Here is a 23,422-nt window from a genome sequence, read left to right as displayed (position 1 = left end):
ACCAGTAGAAGATACGCATCTAATTAGAGCTTAGCAACAAAAAACTAGTCTAGGCACAAACCACATAAAAAGCCAAAGAATGACATTGCCTTGTTTGGAAAGCCTTAAAAAAGAAGCTTAATATACTGCCGTGTGTGGAGAAAGCTACTGTTTGTTATAAGATTTATATGGTGAACTAAAGCAGTGTTAACGTGTTGAAATTAAAAGACTGAAATATTTCTCTCGTATTTCCCTCCTCCCCCCTTTTTCTTAACACTTTTTTTTTTTTTTTCATGTGAAAGCCACTGATTTGGTTTTCACATGACACTCTTCCCATTTATGGGTTCTGTCTTTTCTCATTTTTTTTCCTGTTCTCCCCCTCCCTTTTCCCTGCCATGCCTTATTGTTTTGTTTTTCCCCTCCCTGAATAGACTCGTTTATTTAGTAGTGCTTTTCTCCTCTGCCCATCTCTTCCCAGTGTGCTTCTGGCTCCCAGCATTGTTTTTGCAACTTTCTGCCGAGCTTACTCTTCCATGCGTATGTTTTATCTGCTGATAGCTATTGTACTCTGATTTAACAAGTTGAGCTGTGGAATATTACAGATTTCTGTCAGACTGTTCCTGAGGATGGCTTCGTTTGTTAAGGATATAATTTTGAATGTTGGGTTAGGCCAGATCAGCAAACCTGACTCATGGGTTCAGCAGCACCTTTTTGGAGATATTCTTGTGCTGCTGGGGACTCCAGGAAGGGATTAAAAGGCACTGTTCCCATCTTAGAAACCGGGTGAACCCAAAGCTGAGAACCAAACAGGAATAAGCCCTGCTAGTGTGTGTGTCTGAGGAAGTTTCCAGCGTTGTGCTCAGGGTGAGTCCTGGAGGCAGGAACACTGTTTATGGCAGGGTGTTTGTTGCTGGCAGTGAGCTCACTGCTGCTAAATTTGTACTGATTTGAGTCTCTTCACCTGTTTAAAAAAAGGTGGGTGGGATTACTGGCTGTTTATTCTTTGATTCTTTGCGAATAGTTGGAAGAAAAATAAAACTACTTCATTTGAACTTGGAAAAATAAAACAACTTCTTTTATGAGAACAACAGCTGTGTGTACAGACGATACAAGGATGGCTAATGCTTTACAGAGAACGTTGTTCGTCATGCACTTACAGGAGTTTCACTGTAAAAAACGGTTTATTTCTGCCAAAATTTTAGTGGGTGGGTCTTACGGAAGCCGTTCCTTTTCTTTTATGTAAAGGAGAGAAGGCAAGGCTGGGTACCTGGATGCTGCATGTTCTGCCAGAACAGATGAAAATGGCGTATCCTGCACAATCCTAAATAACAAAGGGAGTCCAACACAGGAGGCTGGTTTGCATGAAAGCAAAGGTAGTCAGTGAGGTAGTCACTGCTGCCAGCGTTTAAGTAGGGAATTAGGCACTAGAACAGTTCTGGCCTGGGTATGAGGAAACTGGCTAGAAGTTTATGAGCACACCATATCCTATCTGCAGCCTGAGCTTGGCAGAGCTCCTCTGGAAAAATTAAAAAAGATTCCCTTTCATGGCATAAAACCAAAACCAGGAGTGGGAGTGAAACAGCCATCCTACCCCTGGGTTGAAACAGCAATCTTGCAGCTTGTCTTGCCAGCTGTAGGGAAATACAGCATTCAGAGCATGAATCTCGTTTTCTGACTGATGCTCATTAACAGCAAGTCCTTAATTTCATCCTGTATGATCTCTTATTATCTGTGTGTGCTTAATTGAGAAATGGCCCTCTGAAAAACCCTCTGAGAACCTGTTTGAAAGTGACTTAGATTGCTGGCTCTAGGACTGCATCTTGTCTTAATCTTTATCATATTTTAATTCCATTGTGAAGTGTCAAATAAAAGCACATCAGAAATAATAATACTAAAGATACTATGTAAATAATTGGGGTGGTTGGCAAATGTGATTGGATTTTACAATTCAGATGCTTTAATCCAGACGTGCTGACTGTATACACAGTGCCAATAGGAGTGGTCACAGAAAGGTGGGGATTTCCAGCAAGCATGTGGAACACAGCAAAATGAAAAAAAGCCAAACACATTTAACTAGGAAATTGAGAGCTAATTTTACTTTACCAGTAAAGATGTTTACCTCTGGGCAAGTGACTTACACCTTAGCTTATATGATTTTTCCTTTCTGGGATTCATGCTCATCATGCAGTAAATAGCAGTCCTTGCTAAGTGGCCTGACTGTCAATATTTAGCATTCTTCTTACACACTGAATAGACCCAGTGGTTTCCTGTGAATTTTCTAGGTGACAGTGCATGGATAAATGGTCCTCATCTCTACTTATTTTTCCTATTACACAACCATCTCAGTTACACTGGCACAACAGGTTTTAGGAGCTGTGCTGTGGATGGCAAAGGTTGGGGGATGGGACAGAGAGTCATTCCTTGGTGATGATGGTTTCTCAGTTGAGTTGATGCACTGCTTTGGTTTGTAGCTTGACCTTACATGAAGTACTGCTAGCCCAGCTGTGAAAGGGGATTCACCATTGCTCACTGGTGGGAGGAGAGGGTACTCCTTCAGGCAAAACCATTGTTAAACAGGGAACCCTTCATTAGCCCCTTCCCTGCCTGGCAAAAATCTCTTTATTGCATTTTAAGTATGATTTGCTGGGTGACTTGGCAAGAGTCCTTCACAAGCTTTAAATAATTTGTTCTTAGACTGAAAAGTCTTCAGGGTGGTGTAGCAGTCAAGTGGGAGTAGTTGTGTGCATGCATATGAGCACCTCTCCATTATCAGGTTTGTGATTAAATGGGAACATGTTTATTAAAAATAAATAGGTGCAACCTGTTAAGTGGTTAGCAAAATTTTAGCATGTAAGCTTCTTACTTGCACCACTCAAATTTGCTGTCTAAAAATTAAAACAAAATGTGTGCATGTCTTGTCAGTCCTCAGCTTCCTGACGTTGGGACTAGTTAAACCTTTATCTGTGGGGCTCAAGAGCTCTCTGCCAAATTTCCATTATACCTTTAGGCACTTAACTGTAATCAAATTGCCCCTTGACCTTCTCTTTGAGGTAAATAGCTTGGACCTTAGAGCTGGCTGAGACACCTTTCTGATCCCTCTCTTTGGCTGTTCTGTTAGCAGTGCTCTGAGCCTGCTGCAGTGTATCGACATCCTTCCACAGCTACGCATAAGAGCTGAACAGGTTGTCCCAGTAGTGACCATGCGGATGCCAAACAGAGATGATGAAATGTTCTTGCTCCACATTTTCCCTAATATTGAAGTGCTGTCGTCTGTCTTTTTTTTTTTTTTTTTTTTTTTTTCCCCTACTGTTTATTGCTAGTCTAGTGCTGGTGTGGCAAGCCTGCCTGCTCTCTTCCCAGTTTGTGTGAGGACTGTCCATGTACAAGTAAGGGTTGCAAGCTCAGTCTTACAAAATAAACAGAGAATGTGTGAAGTAAATGGACTACTGGGGAAAAAAAAGTCATTGGTGACCTCTCTTGGGTAGTTGAAATAGCACAGTAACTGCATCGAACTTGGGAAAATTGCCTTTCTGCTGGAATCTTTTCCATTTGGAAGATTTACAGCAGACAGAGCAGCTTTGTTGGATTGTTTGTGTCTTTTGGTGTTCCAATGGACTTGCAGTCATCCCGGGACCTCCTGCACAGTTTCTTCCCTGCCGTCTTGGTTTTGCTGTCTGGGGTTACGTACTGTTGAGAGCTGGGCCTCTGGTGCAGCAGGAGGCGTGTGAACAGCCAAACCTTCTGTTCTGGTGTGGGGCTGGGAGGGAAGGGGCGAGATGCAGAGGGAAGAAGTAGAATGTAATTTAATGTGGGTAATCTCCAGGGGAGCTGTTCGGACTGAAGCCGTGCTGCTGTCTTGGTGCCAAGCAAACCTGCTTTGCTGCTTAATAGTGGCAGACACTGGCAAGCACATTCCTTACGAGACGGGTGATTAGATTTATTGCCAATCACTTTGTATTCCCTAGAATGGGAAATAATTTATTTAAGAAACGGCTTTCTTGGAATGTAGGCTTAAAAATTAATCAGTGATCTGTTTGTTCTGTCTCCCTCAAGATTATAAAAGCTTTTTTTTTTTTTCCTTTTTGTGTTGTGGCGATGTGTTTTGCCACAAAAAACATTAGTGTTGCATAGTTCAGATATACAGGCAAGATTGTGGGTGTGTGAGGAGGTTAGTTAAACTTAACGCTGATCTGATATGGCTGCTAGGACACCCAAATAATGTTCCGGTCTTGGTCATAATTTGGAGAATGCAGAGATGGCTTACATCTGCCTTGAAGTTAAAAAGCAATTCTTTAAGGTAGTTTTGTAGCAGTGCAAGTAGGCGTTCATGTGTTAGCCTAGATCTAACATGCTGGGTCTGGCAGATTCTGGTTTAATGCAGTAGGGATGCATTTAAGTGGCTGGGGTAGAGTCTGGGGCACACAGACTGTATAAAGAAACTTACTGCTGTAATCTGCCAAACTGACGGTTCTTTTTTTTGTTTTAGATGAAGGACCTAGCTTGTACTTCTGACTCCAATGTGCATGTAAGTTTGTGGTCTTGATATCTAGTAATACATGCATCAGTTCAATTTATGACCCAAACTCTGTGGGCCAAGAAGAAATGAAAGCTGAATGCTTGTCTTGCCAAAAGGAATGTACAAATGAGTCATCCCACACCACCCTTAATGCCAGCATTGTAGAGGCAGCAGGTGGAGGTGAAGGAAAAAGCTTGCTGGAAAATTGTAGTTCATGATTTAACCTCATCTCACTAAAAATCTCCCTAATTTAGCCTTGGTTAGTTCATCTGAAAGACTCCAGAGAGGAAGCAAGTCAGGTTTTTTCTGGGTTTGGTCAAAGATCAGGCATGCAGATTTGCATTGTCTTTGTCTTTGGGAGGTAGTTCGCAAATCACAGTGAACTCTGTACAAATCTTCATGAGAAACAGTCATTTCCTGCTCATTTAGTATGATTTCCTTGGGGGCAAACTTTCCAGATAAAAACTAGCCATGCTGTTGACAGCTAAGAGAAATAGGGCTAGCCCTAACCGTGTGTGTGCTGGGTGTTCTTTTTTTTTACCTTTATCATTTTCACAGTAAAAATAATAGTTTATGCTTCTGTTTTACTATATGACCTTGTTGAACCCCGGGGGGAGAAAAAGAGCTTGTGACTAAGGGGCTGGATGGTGAATTGTGATACCTTCGTCTAGTTCTGGGTTCTACCATAGACAACTTACATCAGGGCTCCGAGGCCTGGATCCATCCCCCGGCTTTAATGCTTTCTTGAAGTGCTTGATGTTGTTTCCCTGCAGGGTCGGTAGCCAGAGCTGGATGTGTGTCCAAGGAGGTGGTTTAGTCTGTGCAAGATCTGAATTGTTCTCTGAAGCTCCTATTGTCCTTTTTGACTAAAGAGGAAAAATAAAGTTACTGTGCGTTTAGATACCTCGCAAGGCAGCTTGAAGACAGGTGCTGTGAATTTGAACCTATTACACATCCATTTGTCTATCTGGAAGGTGTGTATCCTCACTCATCCCTCCTAGGAGCTCTTTAGGTCAGCAGACCGCTCTAGCGCATTGCAGCAATATTGCTGTTTTGCAGTACAAAAGCTACTAGTGATTATTTTGTTCTGAAAATCAATGGGCATGCATGATTTCCTGAGCATTACCTTTAGCGTAGCGGCACTGATTAACTCGTAAGCTCTAAGCGTATATTATCACATCTGTTGAAGTTGAGTGAGATCTAATGTCTTGACATCTTTGGTTAACACCCAGTCAATCTGAAAAGCAGGGCAAGGCAATACAGCGCCCTGAGAGACGTCTTGTCAAAGTGACAGATTGGCCTTTCTGATTCAAAGGACCAGCTTGCATGGCAGAGCTAAGTAGCTCCTGGAGAAAGGGGAGGAGAGCATGGGAAAAATACCCTATTTGTTTAGGCCTTCCCCTGTATTTTTTGTTGTTTGTTGCTCTGAGTTGAAGCTCTTTGTTTTCCTTCATCTGAAACAACTTTAACAGCAGGTTGAGAGGAGCAAAGCCTCTGGGATTCTGCCTCTCCCACTTCTCGTTCTTATAAACTGTTTACAATGTCCTTCAGTTTTCTAGCTTTGTATGGAAAAGTTCAGTGGGTCAGCTTTCCCTTTAGCTTCATCCATCATTCCAGTCAATTAGAAATAGTTGAGGGCCAATTGCCCGGTCTTCCATTAACTGAGACACTTCAGATTGTTTAAAATAGCATAAAAGCCCTCTTTGTTGACCGTTGGGCAAGCACCGTAGATTTCCCTGTTGATGGGCAGTTACCGCGTGGCTGAACAGAACCCCAGTGTGTCTTGCAGTACTTGAAGGATGAATATTACTACTACGGGCCTTGTCTGGGTTTTGATTCCTTCTCCTTCACCTCCGCCTCTTGCTTTCCCTGAAAGGTGTGATGCCTTCAGATGGTGAATTGCCGTGCCTACTTGCAAAAAAAGCTGCTCTTTGTGGCTTTTCAAAACTTCTGTAGTTGAGGGTTTTTTTCAGTTGCTGAAATGTTCCTTTTTAACCTTGGTGCTTTAAAAGCTCTTGGCATTATTTGTTAGTTGCTTGTCGTGTGTGTTTCTAAAGGACAAAGGAAGTGTGTAAGCGTTCAGGAAACAGTTAGTGCATTGTGGTGTGTGGCTGAGTTCACTCTGGTAGCCCATGCCAGGACAGCCTGCTTTCATTTAGGGCTGACATTTTCCTTATGTTCTGAACTGACCAGCCTTAGGATAGAGCTGCTGTGGGAGCTCTCATAGAGAGCTTGAAGCTTGTCATAGGTTAATGTGTTTGGGTTCACACTGAAGTGAGCCGAATTCATTGTATATATACATCTATATATTTATATATCTAAAATCCACATTTTGTTTCACATGACATTTAACCAGAGAAGTAGGCTTACTAAACGGAGATCAGTTTATCTACAGCAAAGTAGATATTTATGTATTTCTATCTTAAAATCACTGTTCTATCTTGCAAACTCTCCTTCCAGTGTTGGATATGCCTGGGTTCCAGTATGGGCTGGTCCATGTGCTTTTTGTTATTCTGGAGCTGTTTTGCCTGAATGTGTCATCATTTGATGGCAGCTGTGCATCAGTGTCCCTGATTGTGAAGAGTTTGGGTAGGTATGACTGAAGATCTGGACCTCACTGCATTTTTTGAGCTGGAGGAGTGCAGTATTTGGCAGTCCTTGAAAATGAGGCCTCCATGTTCTTCCAGAAGGTGCCCTGCCTTGCAGTAGCGCAAGCACTGCTGTATGTAAGGGCTTACTTGTTTCTCTGTTCCTGAAGCACAATCTAGAAAGAGTAAATCAGTCTCCTGTATAGCTGCCTCTCAGATGGTACAGGCTCAGTGGTATGAATGCGCTGGGTAGCTTGGATTTCAGCTGTTGCGCTGCTGAGAGGCACAGAAACCTCTGGACAAATCCAGGGCAGAGAGCACAGCAGGGATCTTCAGGCTGTGATGAAGGAGAAGGGGGTCTGACAGGGCAGGAGGATGTGATAGTAATCAAATTTGAGAGGCTTTAGCTGCTGGGGAGCTGGATCTTTTACTGGAGAAAGATCTGCCACAAATACATGCAGTTCAACAAATTCTACCCGTGGTTTTCTTCCTCTCTGGTGTCCCATTGTGACACCAATCTGATGCAGACTTCAAGACAGACTTTTTCAATTGGTGTGTTCCTGCAGGCTTGCCTTTTTTTCCCTTCCTTTCTCTTCCACTTGCCTTCGGCAAATAACAACTTGAGGACATGACTGAGCTGGAAGTGCAGACCTAAGTTCGAAGGAAACCAGTGGGGCAGAATGTCAGCCTGAGACTGGACTTTGGCAAAAACGTTATTTGCCTGCTTTGCGCTTACAAATAATCTCATGCTTTGCAGAGATTGAAGCCTTAGTAAGTAATTTAGAGAGTACAGAGAGAATCCACATTTAATTCAATTAGCATTGTTGTCCAATGCCATTAATTATGCCCAGACTTGTAATGGGTTTCACAGGAGTTGATACACTTGAGCTTTGTCTGTGCTGGGGTCAACTGAGGACAAGTATGTCCACTGGTGTAGAATCTAGCCTTTGTGCTCTGCAAAAAGCCTTCAAATCTGGTATCTGACAGTAGCCTGGAGTATGCAGTAGCCTGAATAGCCTGCATTACAATCTACTGAACAAAGGGTATCTCTGGGAGAATGATGATTCAATGTACATGTTTTCAGTGTTTTTGAAGAGGGACTGTTTTGGTGGAAGTAATAATCTCCTGCAATTTTATATTGTTTCCAGACTGTTTTCAATTGTTTCATAGGCAGAGAATAAAGAACTTCGTTCACTGTCTTAAAGTAGGATGTCTGATCCTCCTGGGGGAGGTTATTCTTTTATTAAAAAAAGATATAAAATAGCTACTTTGATGGAAATATAACTCTAGGAATTGAAGTGATGATGATTATAGAAGCTGTAGTATTTTAATGCAGAATAAGCCCTAGGAGATATGCGCCCTAAATGGTAAATCACTCTGTTTTTTAACAAAAGAAGAATTATTGTTATTTTATGATTCTTGCTTATTTTACAAGGTCTTTAGCTGTTTCATCTGCACTTAACTTTTACAGGCTGGGGATAAATGGATTGTTGTTTTGCTTTTTAAATAGCTTGGCTTTTTTGAAGCGTACTAGAGATGCAAGCACAGTTCAACAGGATAGGATTCATTTGGTACTCAAAAAAGCAGGGAGAAGAGCCATGACTGCTGACACCGTATACAATAACTGGATTGGGATCTGTTCTCACAGTGTGGTGGTGTTTTGTAATCTTCTTGGAAGCAGCCAAAGATTGTTATTTGAAAGGGACTTCATGGGTAATGCCTAGCAATTTGGCGGGGGGGGGGGGGTGTATCACCTTGCAATGTGTGTGTTTATTGCAAGAGAATTTCTGCTGCCATTTTAAAGGGGCTGTGGGGATCCCTCAGGGCACTGACAGACCTCGGTGACCCTGACTAGCTTCACGTGAGGCTTCTGCCCAGAAGCTTGGGAGCTCTGTTTAAGCTCAGCCCTGAGCCCTCAGTCCATGCTTGGGCTGCGCTGAGGAGTACTGCTTTCTAGCTGAGCTACAGCCATGCCTGTGCCCCGGCCGTGGACCCTACTGATTCAGACCCCAACCTACAGATGGACTTCCCTGTCTGACCTCAGACCTGGCTTATCACTGTGGACCTGCCTTGCTGTCACTGGGCCTGATCTGAACCCTGACCTGCAGATTTGCTTCCTAGGTTGACCTTGAAGGCCCCCTTGTCACCATGACACTGCCTCTTGGTTGGACTTGGCTGCCTTCGCGGGTGTTCCCTGCTCACCTCGCTCAGGGGCCAGCGAGGCTCCTGCCCAGGCATCCAAAGGGTCCCCCTCGGCGCCATGTCCCTCAGGGAGCTGCTGGCCCTTGGTGCTTCTGGTGACACGGTTCCTGTAGCTCAGCTGTTGTGCCTAGAATGTGTCAAAGGGAGGGTCCCTGAAGGAGGAGGGTGCCATCCTAGAGGAACTGACAAGAATCCTGATAGTCTCCTATTGAAGAGGACTGGAAAAAAGCTCCATTTAGATTAGGTCTTCCCAGATGCTCAGCTGATTGCTGTGACATGGTAGATGCCTCTTCTGCTGGGGAACATCCTTTTGTTTGACCATAGGGGAAGAACCTGCAGGATCGTGGCCAGCGTGATAGGAAAAGAGGACTTGTCTGGTTCCTTTTGCTTCTGAAGCCCCCAGCATGGTAGGCAAATGAGTGTGTGCTGTCCTAAACTGGAATTACCTACCTCTAACAGGCAGGGGACTACTGGTAGGATTATTCATTAGGGATGTCATGTTCCAGCTTTCTCTGGCAACTTGTGTTTTACTTTGACTAATTACGTTTACCTGCCAAATGTTTGGAACCTGAGATGTGTTTAACAAAAGAGCGTCCTAAATACAGACTTAGAAGCTGAGCACAGAGGAGCGTGGTTGAAAGAGGTAATGTGTCCCAGTTTCTGCAATTTGTGATGACCTAAAATTCTTAATGATGGAATCTAAAAACAGATAACAAAACCTTTGCATCTTTTCTACATTAAAGTTAGCTTGTGACAACCCCAAGTCAGTGCTGTGGAGAAAGTACTGGTTTTGGAGATCAAAGAACCACCTCCTTAAACTAATTCAGGGCGTAAGCTGGATGATATGCTGTCCTCTTTGCTCACTGCATTCCTCAGTAGCTCACATAATAAGAAGGAAGACACAAGCAGATGCATTCTGGGTATTTGTCTGTGTTGGGATATCTACCTTGAACTTCGCAAGCTTTTATTCTTTCTGATGCTTAGGACAGTCTCTTGCTAACAATAGTTTTCTCTTGCAGGAATGCAGATCTGTGCCATATCTCCCTGAATCTTCATTTTAGAAGCAGCCGGAGGATAAAAACCAGTGCAGTGCTCATTTAAAGTCAATATGCTCTAGTTTGCAATTTGCTCGTGTTTAAGTGCCTAGCTTTAAAGGTTTCCTTTGCCTACAGGCAGTCTGAATACAAAGGGAGACCTTATTTTTTCATAAAGAAAAATCTTTGCAAAAGCTCGGAGAGCAAAATATTTATTTCTACCTTCCGTCTCCTCAGGTTTGTTATCACTATGCAGAGTTTGCTTCTGAAGAATCCAGAGGGGAATGAAGAGATGTAAATTCATGCAGTTACCTCAAACTGCAGCTAGAAATGAGGGTGATGGATGAGATGTGTGTAGGCACATATGTGTGTGTGAGGAGTGAGAATGTCCCACCTTGAAGCAGTTTTGGCATTTGATGCCTTGGAGATGACAAGGAGGTTTACAAGGACAAGGTGTAATGGAAAAAATCTCTACATGTAACTGGTTTCTTTGCTGTTGGCAAGGCTGGAGTTGCATGAAGATAAACACAAGTTCTGAGTCTTTACTGTATTGCACTATTGCGTAAGTTCTGCTCTTTAGAGGGAAGCTTTACTGTGGCGTGGGGTAAGGGGAGTTGTGGTTAAAATACAGTATTTTCAAGAAAAGTGAAGGGATTAATGTATTTATTACAGGAGCTAGTTTCCCTTCTGAAGCTGTGGACAGAAGACAGAATGTGACATCTGAACTCTACCATAAAGGATTCAGTATGTGTGTATCATAAGTTGTTGGCCATATAATGATTAAGTACTGCAGATTGGAAGGAGTGATTTTCTTCAGGATTTCGGAAGCCTTATTCTTGTTAATTGTTTCTGTAGCCTGAGTTATTCCATGTTTTTAGTAGAAATGGAAGTAGTGTCTGCTTATATCACCTCTGGTGATCCAGCATGTGTTATCTTTGAAGGCTGTCCATGTTGTAACTTTGACTAAGATGATCACCTAAGGCTTATTGTCGTGGTCTTGGTTAATGTTAGTGCTTACCTGAAAATGAAAGTGGCTTCCTTTCTGAAGTCCAGGTTCCATAATGTCAAAATACAGCTGTAAATAAAGGAAACTGAACAGGGGCATTGCAGCTTGTTTCAAAGGAAATCATGGATCATGCAAGATTTAAGTGATACTTTTCACTGTAGAGCTTAAAGAGACCTCAGTACCCTGCTCCTGCTCAGCAGCATGAGGTCACTTGGAAGGATGCCGTCCCTCAGGGCTTGCACAAAACATGGCGCAACAAAAGGGGCAATCCAAAGTTCAGGGCTGGGATGAAATGCAGTTTTTCTAAGTAAAATGTTGTAGTTCCCTGGTGATGAAGCTGCTCAAAGGTAGAGAACATTTAAACCTCTATGTAATTAGACTTAGCCACCTGCATGGCAACAGTTTCATCCCAATCATTTTTTTTTCAGGTGATGTAGAAAGGTGTGCTGAATTTGCCCACAATGGTTCATTTTGCAGTTCAGGGCTCTGTGTCACTCCTTTCTGGTTTGGGTTTTTTTTGTGTCTTCTTTTTTTTTTATATGAAAAAGAAGTGTGACTGTGTGTGTATATTTGTGTGTGTGTATGTATTATTCCTTAATAAAGGATGTTATTTTTTTGTGTGCCTATTTGACAAGATGTGCAAATAGAAGCTTGCTTTGGCTTTGAGACCTGTATAGCCCAATACTTCCAGGGCATATAGCAAAATGAACAGTCTGTCATATCATTGTATGTAGTTGAGGATTCATAATGCTGGGGAAAAGTCTGATTTCTTGGTATGTAAGCTGGTTCTTTATTGGCCGCTTGCTGTGAAACCTCTGAAGTACATTCATCTACCAAAGGGGAGCTTCTCTGATGTCTGTGCTGGGACACACAGTTGTGTAAGGGAAAGGAAAGTTCAGATGTTAGTGCTGCGAGATGCAGAAGCATTCTCTTTGGGCAGTTATCTGCAAGAACAGGCTTTTGATGTGTGTTCTTTCTGTTTAGTGTTTCTTTATGTTGTCTATCTGTTATAAATTTTAAATAAGCTTATAGCCAGTTAGATCTTACAGACTTAGGGAAGATGTCAGAAGGGTAGCATTTCACATAATTCAGCTATTAATCTCTAGCTATCCATTTTTTTAAATTATCATCACTTTGGACAGTTTGAGAAAGGTGTCAGTTTAATAATAGGTGTTGATGGTTTATAGCCTTCTGTGGTCTGCAGCTGAGTGTGTTTTATCAAATGGAGATAAACTTCTAATGGTGTGCAAAATTAACTGCTCTGAAAGCCAGTGGTCCTGTTCATTGTGGAACTGACTGAAAACTGGGTGAATGTTTTGACAGACAGAAATTCCCCTCCTCCTACACTGAGCATTGAAGAGAAAGCTTAAAGCAGGTTTAAATACAAGGTAGCAGTTGTTAGTCTGTAGTAGGTTGCCTATAAATATAAGGTCCTTCATAGATGCTTCACGTGATTTCCATTTACTGAGCCGAGCCCAGTCATAACAGTATAGTTGCAGCATGCTTTTTTGAGACAGTCAATACTTCTTTTTCTGAATCTCTACTTGCAAGATGTTGGTTAAAATCTGTTTTTCAGTTGAGAAAGCTGAAATCAATAGAATAGTTATACCGTGATGGTAGAAGTGAAAAGTTTGTTGGTTTTGTTTTTTTACCTGCTTCTTTAGGAACAAAGCCCCAGTAACCAGACATCAATAGCAATGATGCAAGAGCCTCAAGAAATGGTGGAAGAGACAGTTACTGTGGAGGAAGACCCAGGCACTCCCACTTCCCACGTGTCTATTGTCACTTCTGAAGATGGAACCACAAGGAGAACTGAAACCAAGGTGAGAGGTTAATAACCAGCGAGGAAAATAGCAAAATACCACTTAATCACAAAATAAAAATAGCAGGGAGTAGAATGAATGACAATTATGCTGCTGTTCAAAATCACTAGAGATCACGTTCTGCTTGCCAGCAAAGCTGAGTTCAGGGCTTCTTCAGTTTCACCTCTCTCTAGTGTGTTCCACATCAGCTGTGCTGATACAACTGTTCATGGGTCTGTGAAATGAACAGTAGAAATTATCCAGGTTAACCAAACAAAAACACTAGAACGCCTTCCCAGATTGTTTATTCTTTTAAGATTCATACTATATTACTGAATCAGTTCACAGCATTGCCCTGCAAACACAGTGATACAAGAATTAGATGAGTTGGTAGGGCTTGGAGTATATTACTTTTGCAGCTGAGGAAAATGTGCTTGGAAATATGTCTTCACATTAATTACAATCTATAATAACAATATGTGATTATGCATTTGTCCTTTTGAACAAGAAACATCCTTCTTAAGTAGCACCATAGCATTTAAATTCTGCAGCAATCTTGTGAATGGAATTTTGCTCCTGATGCATGGGGAAAGCTGGTTGTGTTTTCAAGTACCTGTACCTCGGTTTCAGCTGCATTACAGGTGTTGCATATGGTATGATTCTTCTGATGTCTTTTTGTTCCCTTGTGTAAGGTAATTTTGCCATCTCTGAGCAGGTGCCATATGGTCATGGCTGCCTTGCATGCTGTCCCGTACCTCTGGAACATTAACATGTCTTGTCATTTGGGTCTTGGAAGTTGACCTGAACTCTTTGTTAGGTTTTGGTGTTGTGAAAGGTTAAGGGTCAGTTCCTTTTTAAAAACTTCTAACCAGCACCATTCTTGGGGGGGTGGTGGGGGGGTGGGAAGAGACTGTCCAGCTGCTTTCTATGTTAAAAGGAGTTGAACAGAACTCACTGCATAAATCAGAGTTTATTTTTACTGATGTTCCAGAATTGCAGTCCTCTAAGATGTCTATTTGGGACATCAGATCCTCAGGTTGTGAGCAAATGAACATTGATTTCCAGAGGATAGTGGGCCTGCACACATTTCTATAAACGGAGTATCTGGTTTAATATTTGTTGCCATTACTTGGAAGGTAAATATAACTGGTCTGTTTTCTCATTGTTAGAAGGAGATGAAGGTCTTAATAAAACAGGCATACAAAACCCCCATGTTTTGATTAGCTCTTCAAATAATGTATTTAGTCTGTGACTTATTTGAAAGAAATGCTGTTTTCTTTCTAGTGGCAGCAACAACAACTGTTATTTACAGGAAGGAAGTGATAAAATTACAGTGGTGATGGACACCTTTTTATCTGCACTAATAGCAGTGCATAGTTTTAGAAGACTAAGTGCAGCTATGCAAGGGAATAAAATGATAGCTACGACTGTAAAAATAGAGGTGAGGCCATGCAGTGGTCCCTAGATAACAGGACCACATGGAATGAAATAGCTTGTCTGAAATAGTCATGCCACTGATAAAGCTGCATGTTTGTCATAGTGTAAAAGGTGTGTAGTAGTTTCTCCTTTGTGTGGTGTACCTGCTATTTTTCCAACTTCCCACGGAAAAGGACAGTAGCAGCACTAAAACAGACATTGTATCTGAATATGGGAAAAGCAAACTGAAAAAACCAGCAACCCTAGAGCTACTGTTTCATTTCAAAGAGCAAGGCTTTTCTTCTGTAGTTCATTACAGGCACTGAAGTGTGTCCAGAACCTGGGGGGGGTGTGGGGGGGGGGGGGTGTGGGTGTTGTGTGTAGCTGTCTTGCTTTGTATTTACCTTGTTGCAAATAATGCCACCAACTTGAACTTACATACCATCTGGAGGTGTTTCCTAGTATTCCCTTGCTAAGAAGACCAACTCTTTCAAAAAAAAAAACAAAAAAAAAAAAACCAAATTGAAAAAAAAAAACAAACCAGTTGTTGAGAAAAGTTATTCTGAAGTGTCAAAACATAGCTGGGGTTGGCTTAGCCCTAACTGTCAGAAGAGTTGCTGTGACTTTGCTGAGGTGGTGATTGTCTTCGAAATGGTTTTGTTTGGAATTTTCCTTGCTGATAAAAAGTGGCATAGTTTTAACAGCTCTTCGATATGAAACTGAGGTCAGGTTTTAATATTTTTTTAATCACATTGGTCTTCAACTTGTTTTATGTTTTGGTAGGGAATGTGAAAATGAAAACTATCGTTTGGGGGGGTTTAGTAGCATCAGTTAAGTGTCATGGAGTTAATTGGCATCGACTTACTATCACTTGTAATAGGTATCATCGTAGCACTTTCATATGTCATACCATTGTATGAGAGAGCCTTACAGAGAAAAATAAATTCCCTGGTACTGTGCTTTGCAGTGGCAAAATACTGACCTTGCTGCTGAGATGAGGAAGGTGAAGGAAAGAATTTCTCTGGGATGAGGGATGCAAAAACCTGTCTGCTGGACATGCACAGTGCAGTAGTAGGATCTTTGCTGAGCCCAGAAACTGCTGTTCTGTCTCTTTGCCTATTCCTTCCCAGATTTTAAAAAAACAAACAAACACACACACACAAAAAAAAAACCCACAAACCCGCATGAATCTGCCCTTAATCTAAGTGTCTAAGTACTTATCCTTGTAAAGGAGCCACATTTCCTATGATGAGGACCCTCACATCTATTTTCAGTAATATCTAATCTGTTACTTAATAGGGATATTAAAAGTTGAGATGATCACACTATGTTCATTAAATGTTAGAGGGGTTAGATTTATGCTCAGATTATTTTTTTTTTTTTTTTTTTTTTACTTTGAGTGATCTGTTAAGTCAAGGTAGTTAGGAAAACATAGAAATAAAGTTTTTTATGTTCTACATTGCTGTGCTTCCTCTAAGCTTCTTTGAGGAAGGGTTTAGAATCTATTTTTGTTACCTCTGTAACTAGAAGGCTGTACTAGAAAATGCCAGTCACAGTCTCCAGTATATTTGCCTTGCAAAGAAAGTGGCAGCACAAGGTACTTCTCCTGACAGAGTAAATAACACAGGTCATGTTTTTTTAAGAGCTAGAGAGACCAGAGATGTTTTCCAAATATATGCATTCTTTGCTGGATAGCTTATGTGGGGTTTAGGCAGCCTAATGCCATTTAGTATGCTTTTTTTGATTCTTCGAAAGAAGATTGACATTTATTTTTGCTAAATTGTGTGAATCTTTAGCTTGCTGGAGAGCAGTGCCTCTGAAATTCCTCCCCTTGAAATGAAGCATAGCCAAAGTTGTAAATGTGTATGCTGCTGTTCCTTTATTCCCCCTTCCCCCATTGTTTCAAAACCATAATTTATAGAGGTTATTCTCTTCAATAGTGCATTAAGTAAACAACCTTAATCTAGAAAGATTGACAGTTTTGCTATGCTTTTTCCCACATCTTTGAAGATGCCTGTAGCAGTGAAGCGGGAAGAAGACATAATAGAATTTAATATTTGACATATTTTAAATAGAGAACATCTGCGTTTTCAAAATGAGATATCTCTGAGTAATTTTCTCCAAACTGTTATTCTCTTAGTGCTATACTAAGTCCCTACATAACATTCACTGCACAAAAGATGTACCAGATAATACTTCATTTCAACTTTATAATCTCTCTGGAAGCCAAATACCTATCGTGTTAAAATAGTGAAAGTCACCTTGGGGAGAGACTACCACTTCTTGCCTGTCGGCTGGAACACTGCCATGTGTTACAGGGAGCCTGTTTGTGAGTGGCTCAAGAACTCAGTAAAGCAAATTAGATGTGTGTGTGCTTGTGTTCATGTTTGCTTTTTTTCTTTCTTCAGGCACCTTTTTTTTTTTGTCTTTGAAATGCTAAAAGACTGGAGAGTTTTGGGTCACTTTCATTCATTGGAAATGATGTTTTATGATCACAAACTGTGAAATCAATCTGCATACAAAATTGTTTAATATGTAGTCCATCCATTTGCCTTGTGCTTTTTAATACTCAGCAAGGCCAGATCTTTCCCAACTGTGTTTAACTGCTGCTCCCAGTTCTTAGCACCAGTGATGTGAAAGTGCTTGTGACTGAAATTCTTCGGCTGTGGCAATGCCAGGTACCCCGAGATGCCGTTCTTCAAAACTGCAGAAAGTTCAAGGGAGTTAGGTAATAGAGCAGGAATGGATTTCAGCTGAAGTTGAGAGCCCTTTCAAAATGTGAAATGTTAAGCTTAAAATTGAAGGGGAGAAATTTGAGCTGCTGTTTCGAAAACCTACGGGGCAAGTTCTTAAACAGTATTTATTAGAAAGGTAATAGCTTCAGCCTGCTTGGGCTGATTAATTTTTATAGTCTGTAGTTCAAAAATTAGCTCTCAGAAATGTCAGAATGCTTTTATCCTTGTGTGTTACTTCTCACCTGTTTTTTGTTTCATGACGTAGTTTCAACAAAATTTTTAGACCGGTCAGGCAAAACAAACCCAACCTTAATAAAAAAATGGAAGAAATTATAGGTACTAGTGAAGATGACTGCATTTGACCATAATAGTCAACTTCAACTGAAATGTTAGTTCTGTCTTTCCTCCTCTGGTGTCTGGGTACTGTGCACTTTGAGGGATCTACTTGTACCATCTGCACATGCATCCAGTAAGTCCAAACTCTGGGTGTTTTCATGTTTGTTATCCCATCCTTCAAGACAAATAGAAGGATGAGGGACAGAAAAATACAGAAGCTACTTGAAACGTGTGAATATTTCCTTTGTATTCTGTTGGCAAAATTACTTCCAGAAATAGAGCTAGTGAAAATGTTATCTGTATTGGGGCCTGTAGGGGTATTTTTTAACAAAATATTTGCTATCTGGGGAGAGAACAAAGGTTAAGGTCTGTAAACCTAAAATGTGCTTATATTCTGGGGTGGGGGGAGCAGCAAGGAAAGTACTAACTGGCATTCGCATAGGATTTTGGTTGCAAAAGGCCTGAATAACTTGGTATGTTGAAACCTTGGGGGTTTTTTTCTGTGGTTGAAACCTTAGTATAGTTTACAGGGAGTAAAGAATGGCAAATATATTTTAAGCATGCTCCAGCAACCTCTTCATAGGGAAGCAGTCTGATGCCTTTGTCTGGTACTCTGAGATTGTAGCATTGAAACAGTTGAGCACATTGGATTGGTAATTGGGCTAAAACCCCCTCTTTAAACAGGTTTTCTTTAGAGATGGAAATTAAATAGACAAAGTCAAATTACACTTTCTCAAAGTAACTTGCATCTCTAAATTTTTCATTAGAGCATATCTGTAGTGAAGGGTTCATGCTAATAAATCTTTCTCGAGATCGGGTGCATCTGGAGGATGAGGTATCTCTCTGATAAGACAGTCTGCTGGGACTCCCATTTGGAACAGCTTTGTTCTCTTTGGCTAATGTGCCAGTATTAGGGAAACCACAAAAATTATGGGAGGGAAAGTTACTGGGCTGTCAGCTGCTCAAGACTGCCTGTGTTCTTTTAAGAAATACAAGTGAAACATTCCCTTGAGGTGGATTTCCAGAAATGATTATGGGGGGTGGGGGTTGGGAGGGGTGATGGTGGTTGCTTTGGTGTTGCTTTTTCTTACTTTCTTTCTTGGAAGCCTAATAAATGGACCTTCCTCTGTGTGCTGGCTTAATTGCTTCCAAAAAGCTTCCCTTTATTGTTCTGTAGGCCACGAAGTCTGTTCATCACATGATGATAAATCTTCCTCAGTGCCTACCCCTGACAAATGAGGCGTGAGTGCAAATGCTCCCTCTCTCTCAAAACATGACACAACTTGGTTTGCCTCACCGTAACACCTTGAGCATTATTGAATGCTTTTCTGCTATGAGAAATGTGTGCTTTAATGCTTGAGGGAAATGTTCCTTTTTATCTGTCTGACAAGGGGGTTTTGTCCTGACTCTTTCCAGTTGTTAATAGGCGCAGCATTCAGAAAATAATAGAGATGAAGCTGTGCTAATGTCATAAACTTGTTCTTACATGTGCTGGCTGATGCTAAGTGTGTCTTTTTAACTAGCCACAGCCATTGAAAACTTGTCTGTGCTAGTCTCAAAGACAAGAAAGTAAGGCAAATGGGGGAAAAATTGCAAATTAATCTCCTGCATTCTGTGTTGATCATACAAAAAGAAATTCTCAGTAAATACTCTGTAGAGTACTAGTGCATGGTGAAAAAATCATTAAGTGTAACTGTTAGGTCACAAATTGTCTAGGAATTTATTTTCAAAGTATACTAAAATTATGAACTGTCTTCTTTGTGTACATGTACCGAATAGTGGTAGGCAGTTGTTGTTGCTGTGATATTCCTGTGTTGTGTTACCTCGTCCTGTTTGATAATAGCAATGACTCTCAAAAAAAAAAAAAAACCCTCACAAAAAAAAACAAGCAAGGAAACACAACAGTCAAAAACTAGCAAGGGTCCAGAATTGGCAGTGGGAATGGTGGGTAAAGATGTAGAGCAGCAGTTCTCTTCTGCAAAGCCTGTGTCCAGAGATTCTGCAGGTCAAAGCCTGTTCCTTCTTTCGTGATATTACCTCAGCCAGAGGTGGTATATTAGCTATCTTGCAAAGATCTTGAAAACATAATGAAAAATTTTGCATAATAATCTATGCATGCATGGCACCATATGCCTTGAAAAGCAAAATTCAGGGTTAGTTTTAGAATATTTGGCTCCTGAATAGTGCTGAAAGAAAGGGCTTTGAGAGGTTCTAAGAGTGCTCTCCTTGGCAGCTAGTAAGCTGCCTGTGTGTTCCTTCCTGGTCATAAGTATCAATTTCTGATCCATCGCACTCTTGAAACACTACCTTACTACCTGTCCATCCTCTTACTGGCTCCCAAATCCAGGAACACAGTGGCCTGGTGCTTTGCATCCGGTTTTGTCATTGTTTTGCACAACTTGCGTATTTCAGGCCTGAGAAATGTTGCTTTTTTTACTCTTAGAAGATCACTTGTGAACATACTACTTTGAATAAAACTATTGTTTCAGACTTCGGTAGAATACAGAGCTGTGTTGCCTGTGTATATCCACTTTACAAAGAGCTACTGTAAGCTACGCCAGCTCTTTCTTCTCTAAATGCCGTGCAGTTTTATAAATGCTGTGACAGTAGTCATGCTGATAACTGAGTGAAAAGTAGAAGTATTGTGTGCAGGCGATAAGCAGAAACTGCTGTTGGGTTCTATAGCATGAAATAAATGCTTAGTTTGTAGTTTCCTTTCTTGTAGTTAATAAAACGTGTGTGCTTTTAAAAAAGGGAGGGTGGGGGGAGAAGATTTGCAGGTGTGGAAGCTAGCATCTTTCCTGATGTTTACTTGCTAAGGAAATCCCTTTGTGTTGAAGAGGGAAGGTCTTTTAGCTCGGGCACAAGCTAGTTACTACAGTCATGTTGGTACCTGCCTCTGCTTTATTCAGCACTGTGATGCTGTTCAATTATGCTGTTGGTGGAGAGCCATTTGTGCTGCTTTGTCTTGCAGGATTTCATTACTTCATTAAGCTGAAGTATCATTCGCTCACAGATGTCTCTAGGAAAAGAAATGCTGTTTGGGTGAATTTTTTCTCTTTGGGGTTTCTGTGTGAAAACATCTGGCTAAAGGACATGTTTGGAGCCGCTTCAAGAGATGTACTTAATTATTTTGTTTTAGCAGCAGCTTGGCTAATCTGGTGCCAATCTAAATGTTTAAATCAGAGGCTATAGGTCAAAATATCTATTTGGACTTCAGAGCTAGCTACTGAGCAGTCCAGGAGTACATGTTACTGTTACTGTTTCTCGTGATGTACACGTTTCATTCTGCAGCTTACATGAAGAAAAGTGTCATCTACTGACATCTACATCTACAACCTCTGTATTACTTTAATATCTCTTGACAATTTTACTTTGGGTTGTGTAATACTCTCTGATTCTCTCTCATCTTTGTGCGTGTGCCATTTGTTGCTGCTTTGTCATTTATTTTTTTTACTAAGGTCTGAAAGTCTGTATTTACTAGGGTTAGGGTAGCTTTTTATAAGTTAAGTAACTTGATTAGGGCAAGGGTAACCAAGGATAGATTGGCATCTGTTGAACTTAGTGTTCTGCCCGAAAGAGCTTTTGCTGGTCACTCTGGAAGATGGTACAGAAGTTGATGGACCCCAGATAGCAACCAAAACAGAAGGTCCTTTGCTAGTCTGTAAATAGTAGTGGCTTTTGTCTGACACTGTCTTATGCAGATTACCAGACCTTTCCCATGAAGGCAGAATGCTCTTGGAAACTCTTGAGGAGTCTTTGTTTGTACCTGTTAGCAAGAAACCCTGAACACAAGTGCCCTCTGGACCTTTAACCATTTCCATTTTTTGTCAGTTATGTGAAATAGTCTAATTCTGTCTGTGTTGAAATTAAATGTGATTTATAGGAAGAAAAGATAAAGATGTATTTGTGTACAGCGATTTTTTTTTAAGGTTTTAAACAAGCTTGTCTAGCCCAGTATGTTTAGTGTAGTTGCAAAAGCTGTGTGGTGTTAGTGTTCATTATTGCAAATTTGTTAGTCACCAAAATAACGGAATGACAACAGTACCTATTGGGCTTGTGTGGTGATGGTTGGGTCTAAGTGTATCTTAAAAGAGAAAGTAGCTGTGCTGTCTAAAAGCTTGAAGTCCAAAACTTTTCCATTTGAGATCCTGGTTTCCTAAATACTACTGCCAAATTTGAGCTCCATCAAGTTACACAGCAGTACAAATTTGACCCAGATCAGGCAGGAGCATATTTCTGTCGAACTAGGCAATGTGATGTGGTATTTACGCTAATTGTGGGAGGACAGGCTGTGGTTCCTCAACATCATAAAATCTGCCTTTGGAAAGATGCCTCCTGAAAGCATTTTGGGCAAATTTGAACTGTGATGACTTTGGACTGCTTCCACACACTGTTACATAGCTACAGTGGTTTTGACTTGGTAGCAGAAGCCCCAGAATGCGCTTAACTCTGCCTCTATAACCTGTCTTTTCAGCCTTTTGTAGAAATGTATCCCCACTATTCAATCCTAAACTCAGTAGGTGAGCTCAGGAGTATACTGGTGCTTCCGTTCAACAGGCATGTCTCTGTAGTGTGCTTTGTGATGCTCTCCAAACGTTGCTGTTCTAGCTCCCTGATGTCTCATCCCATTGTGCAGAAAGGAGAAAGCTAACATATTTGTTCACTACTTCTTCACAGGTTACCAAAATGGTTAAAACAGTCACCACCAGAACGGTGCGTCAGGTGCCGCTTGGGCCAGATGGCCTGCCATCCATGGATGGCTCGTCTCCCATGGGCAGCTACACAGATTCCATAGACAGAAGGTACATGAAGAATGGGGAGCGGTACATCACACCACAGGCATCATCCACGTTAACCAGATCTTACAACAGCTACAACGATTCTTACCCTGAAAGCCACGAGGGCCAGTATCGCCCTTATATCAGTCATGATGGTTATGGAGATCTGTCTGATAACTACGGCAGCTTGTCTCGTGGTGTCAACTACCGTCCCCGCTATGCCTACGTACCAGGAAACAGTTACAGGCCAGATGATGGTAGCTTCACTTTGCCAAGCAGAAGGGATAACTACGGTCCTGTTGCCCAGCCTCAGGTGCCAGTGGGCAGCAACGTTGACCTGAACCGCTCCCAGCCAGAACGCTTCCAGCCAGAGCCCTATGGACTGGAAGATGATAACCGCAGCCTTGGAGTAGATGATGAAGGATATGAACTGGATCCTGATTACTCCACTGTGAACCGGAGGACATCGGCAGGTGTGCCAGAGAGAGGAAGACCTCACAAAGGAAGGTAAAAGCCATTTGTCTTTTACAGCGCTAACTTGCAGCTCTTTTGTTTATTTGAATGTGTACGTTTGAACTTCTAATGGTCTGGTAAGTTTTGGAATTACTTTAAAAACAGGTAGAACCCATCATTTCATTGGCCTGTAAATGACTGCAAAACACACATGAAATGAAGAGGGGACTAAGGGCAGTGCTCAGGAACCCTTTTCACTATGTTTTTGGGCTGCTTGGTTTAGGTTGAATTCAGAAAGAAAGAGATTATCTTGTAGAAGAGGGCTAAGTGACTTTTTTCCTCTTCCTGGGGAAAAAAAAAAAAAAAAGTTGTGACTGCATTGTGTTGTCCCAGAGCCTCCCCACACTAGCAAGGTGAAAAGAGGAATTTGTAATTTGTGAGACTTCTGACAGGTCTGGTTATGCACACATCTGCCAAACAAACCTTGAACAGCTGGTTGGGGTTGCAGGCGAGCTGATAGCTGGTGGTGAAGGGATGCCTTGCTATATAAAAGCTGTCTTGTGAGGTGTTTTGA

The 23,422-nt window shown here is 41.4% G+C and overlaps 1 protein-coding gene across 15 annotated transcripts in view; it reads left to right on the top strand.

The window, feature by feature from the left end:
* The window catches only part of ARVCF (ARVCF delta catenin family member), a 290,550-nt gene that overhangs the window by 180,644 nt on the left and 86,484 nt on the right, over window positions 1-23,422 (top strand). For 10 of the 15 annotated variants that reach the window (XM_056338360.1, XM_056338421.1, XM_056338418.1 and 7 more), the window contains 2 exons: window positions 12,990-13,148; window positions 22,295-22,902. In XM_056338360.1, coding sequence (XP_056194335.1) covers window positions 12,990-13,148; window positions 22,295-22,902 — 767 coding nt within the window. Of the gene's footprint in view, window positions 1-4,463; window positions 4,505-12,987; window positions 13,149-22,294; window positions 22,903-23,422 lie in introns of those variants that run through there. The other 5 variants (XM_056338395.1, XM_056338394.1, XM_056338428.1 and 2 more) reach the window with 4 other exon arrangements.

The sequence above is a fragment of the Falco biarmicus genome, chromosome 1 (genome assembly GCF_023638135.1).
Source record: "Falco biarmicus isolate bFalBia1 chromosome 1, bFalBia1.pri, whole genome shotgun sequence".
In the NCBI taxonomy this organism is placed as follows: domain Eukaryota; kingdom Metazoa; phylum Chordata; class Aves; order Falconiformes; family Falconidae; genus Falco; species Falco biarmicus.
The sequence above is the reverse complement of the archived record's forward strand: the minus strand, read 5'-3'. Positions and strand labels throughout refer to the sequence as shown.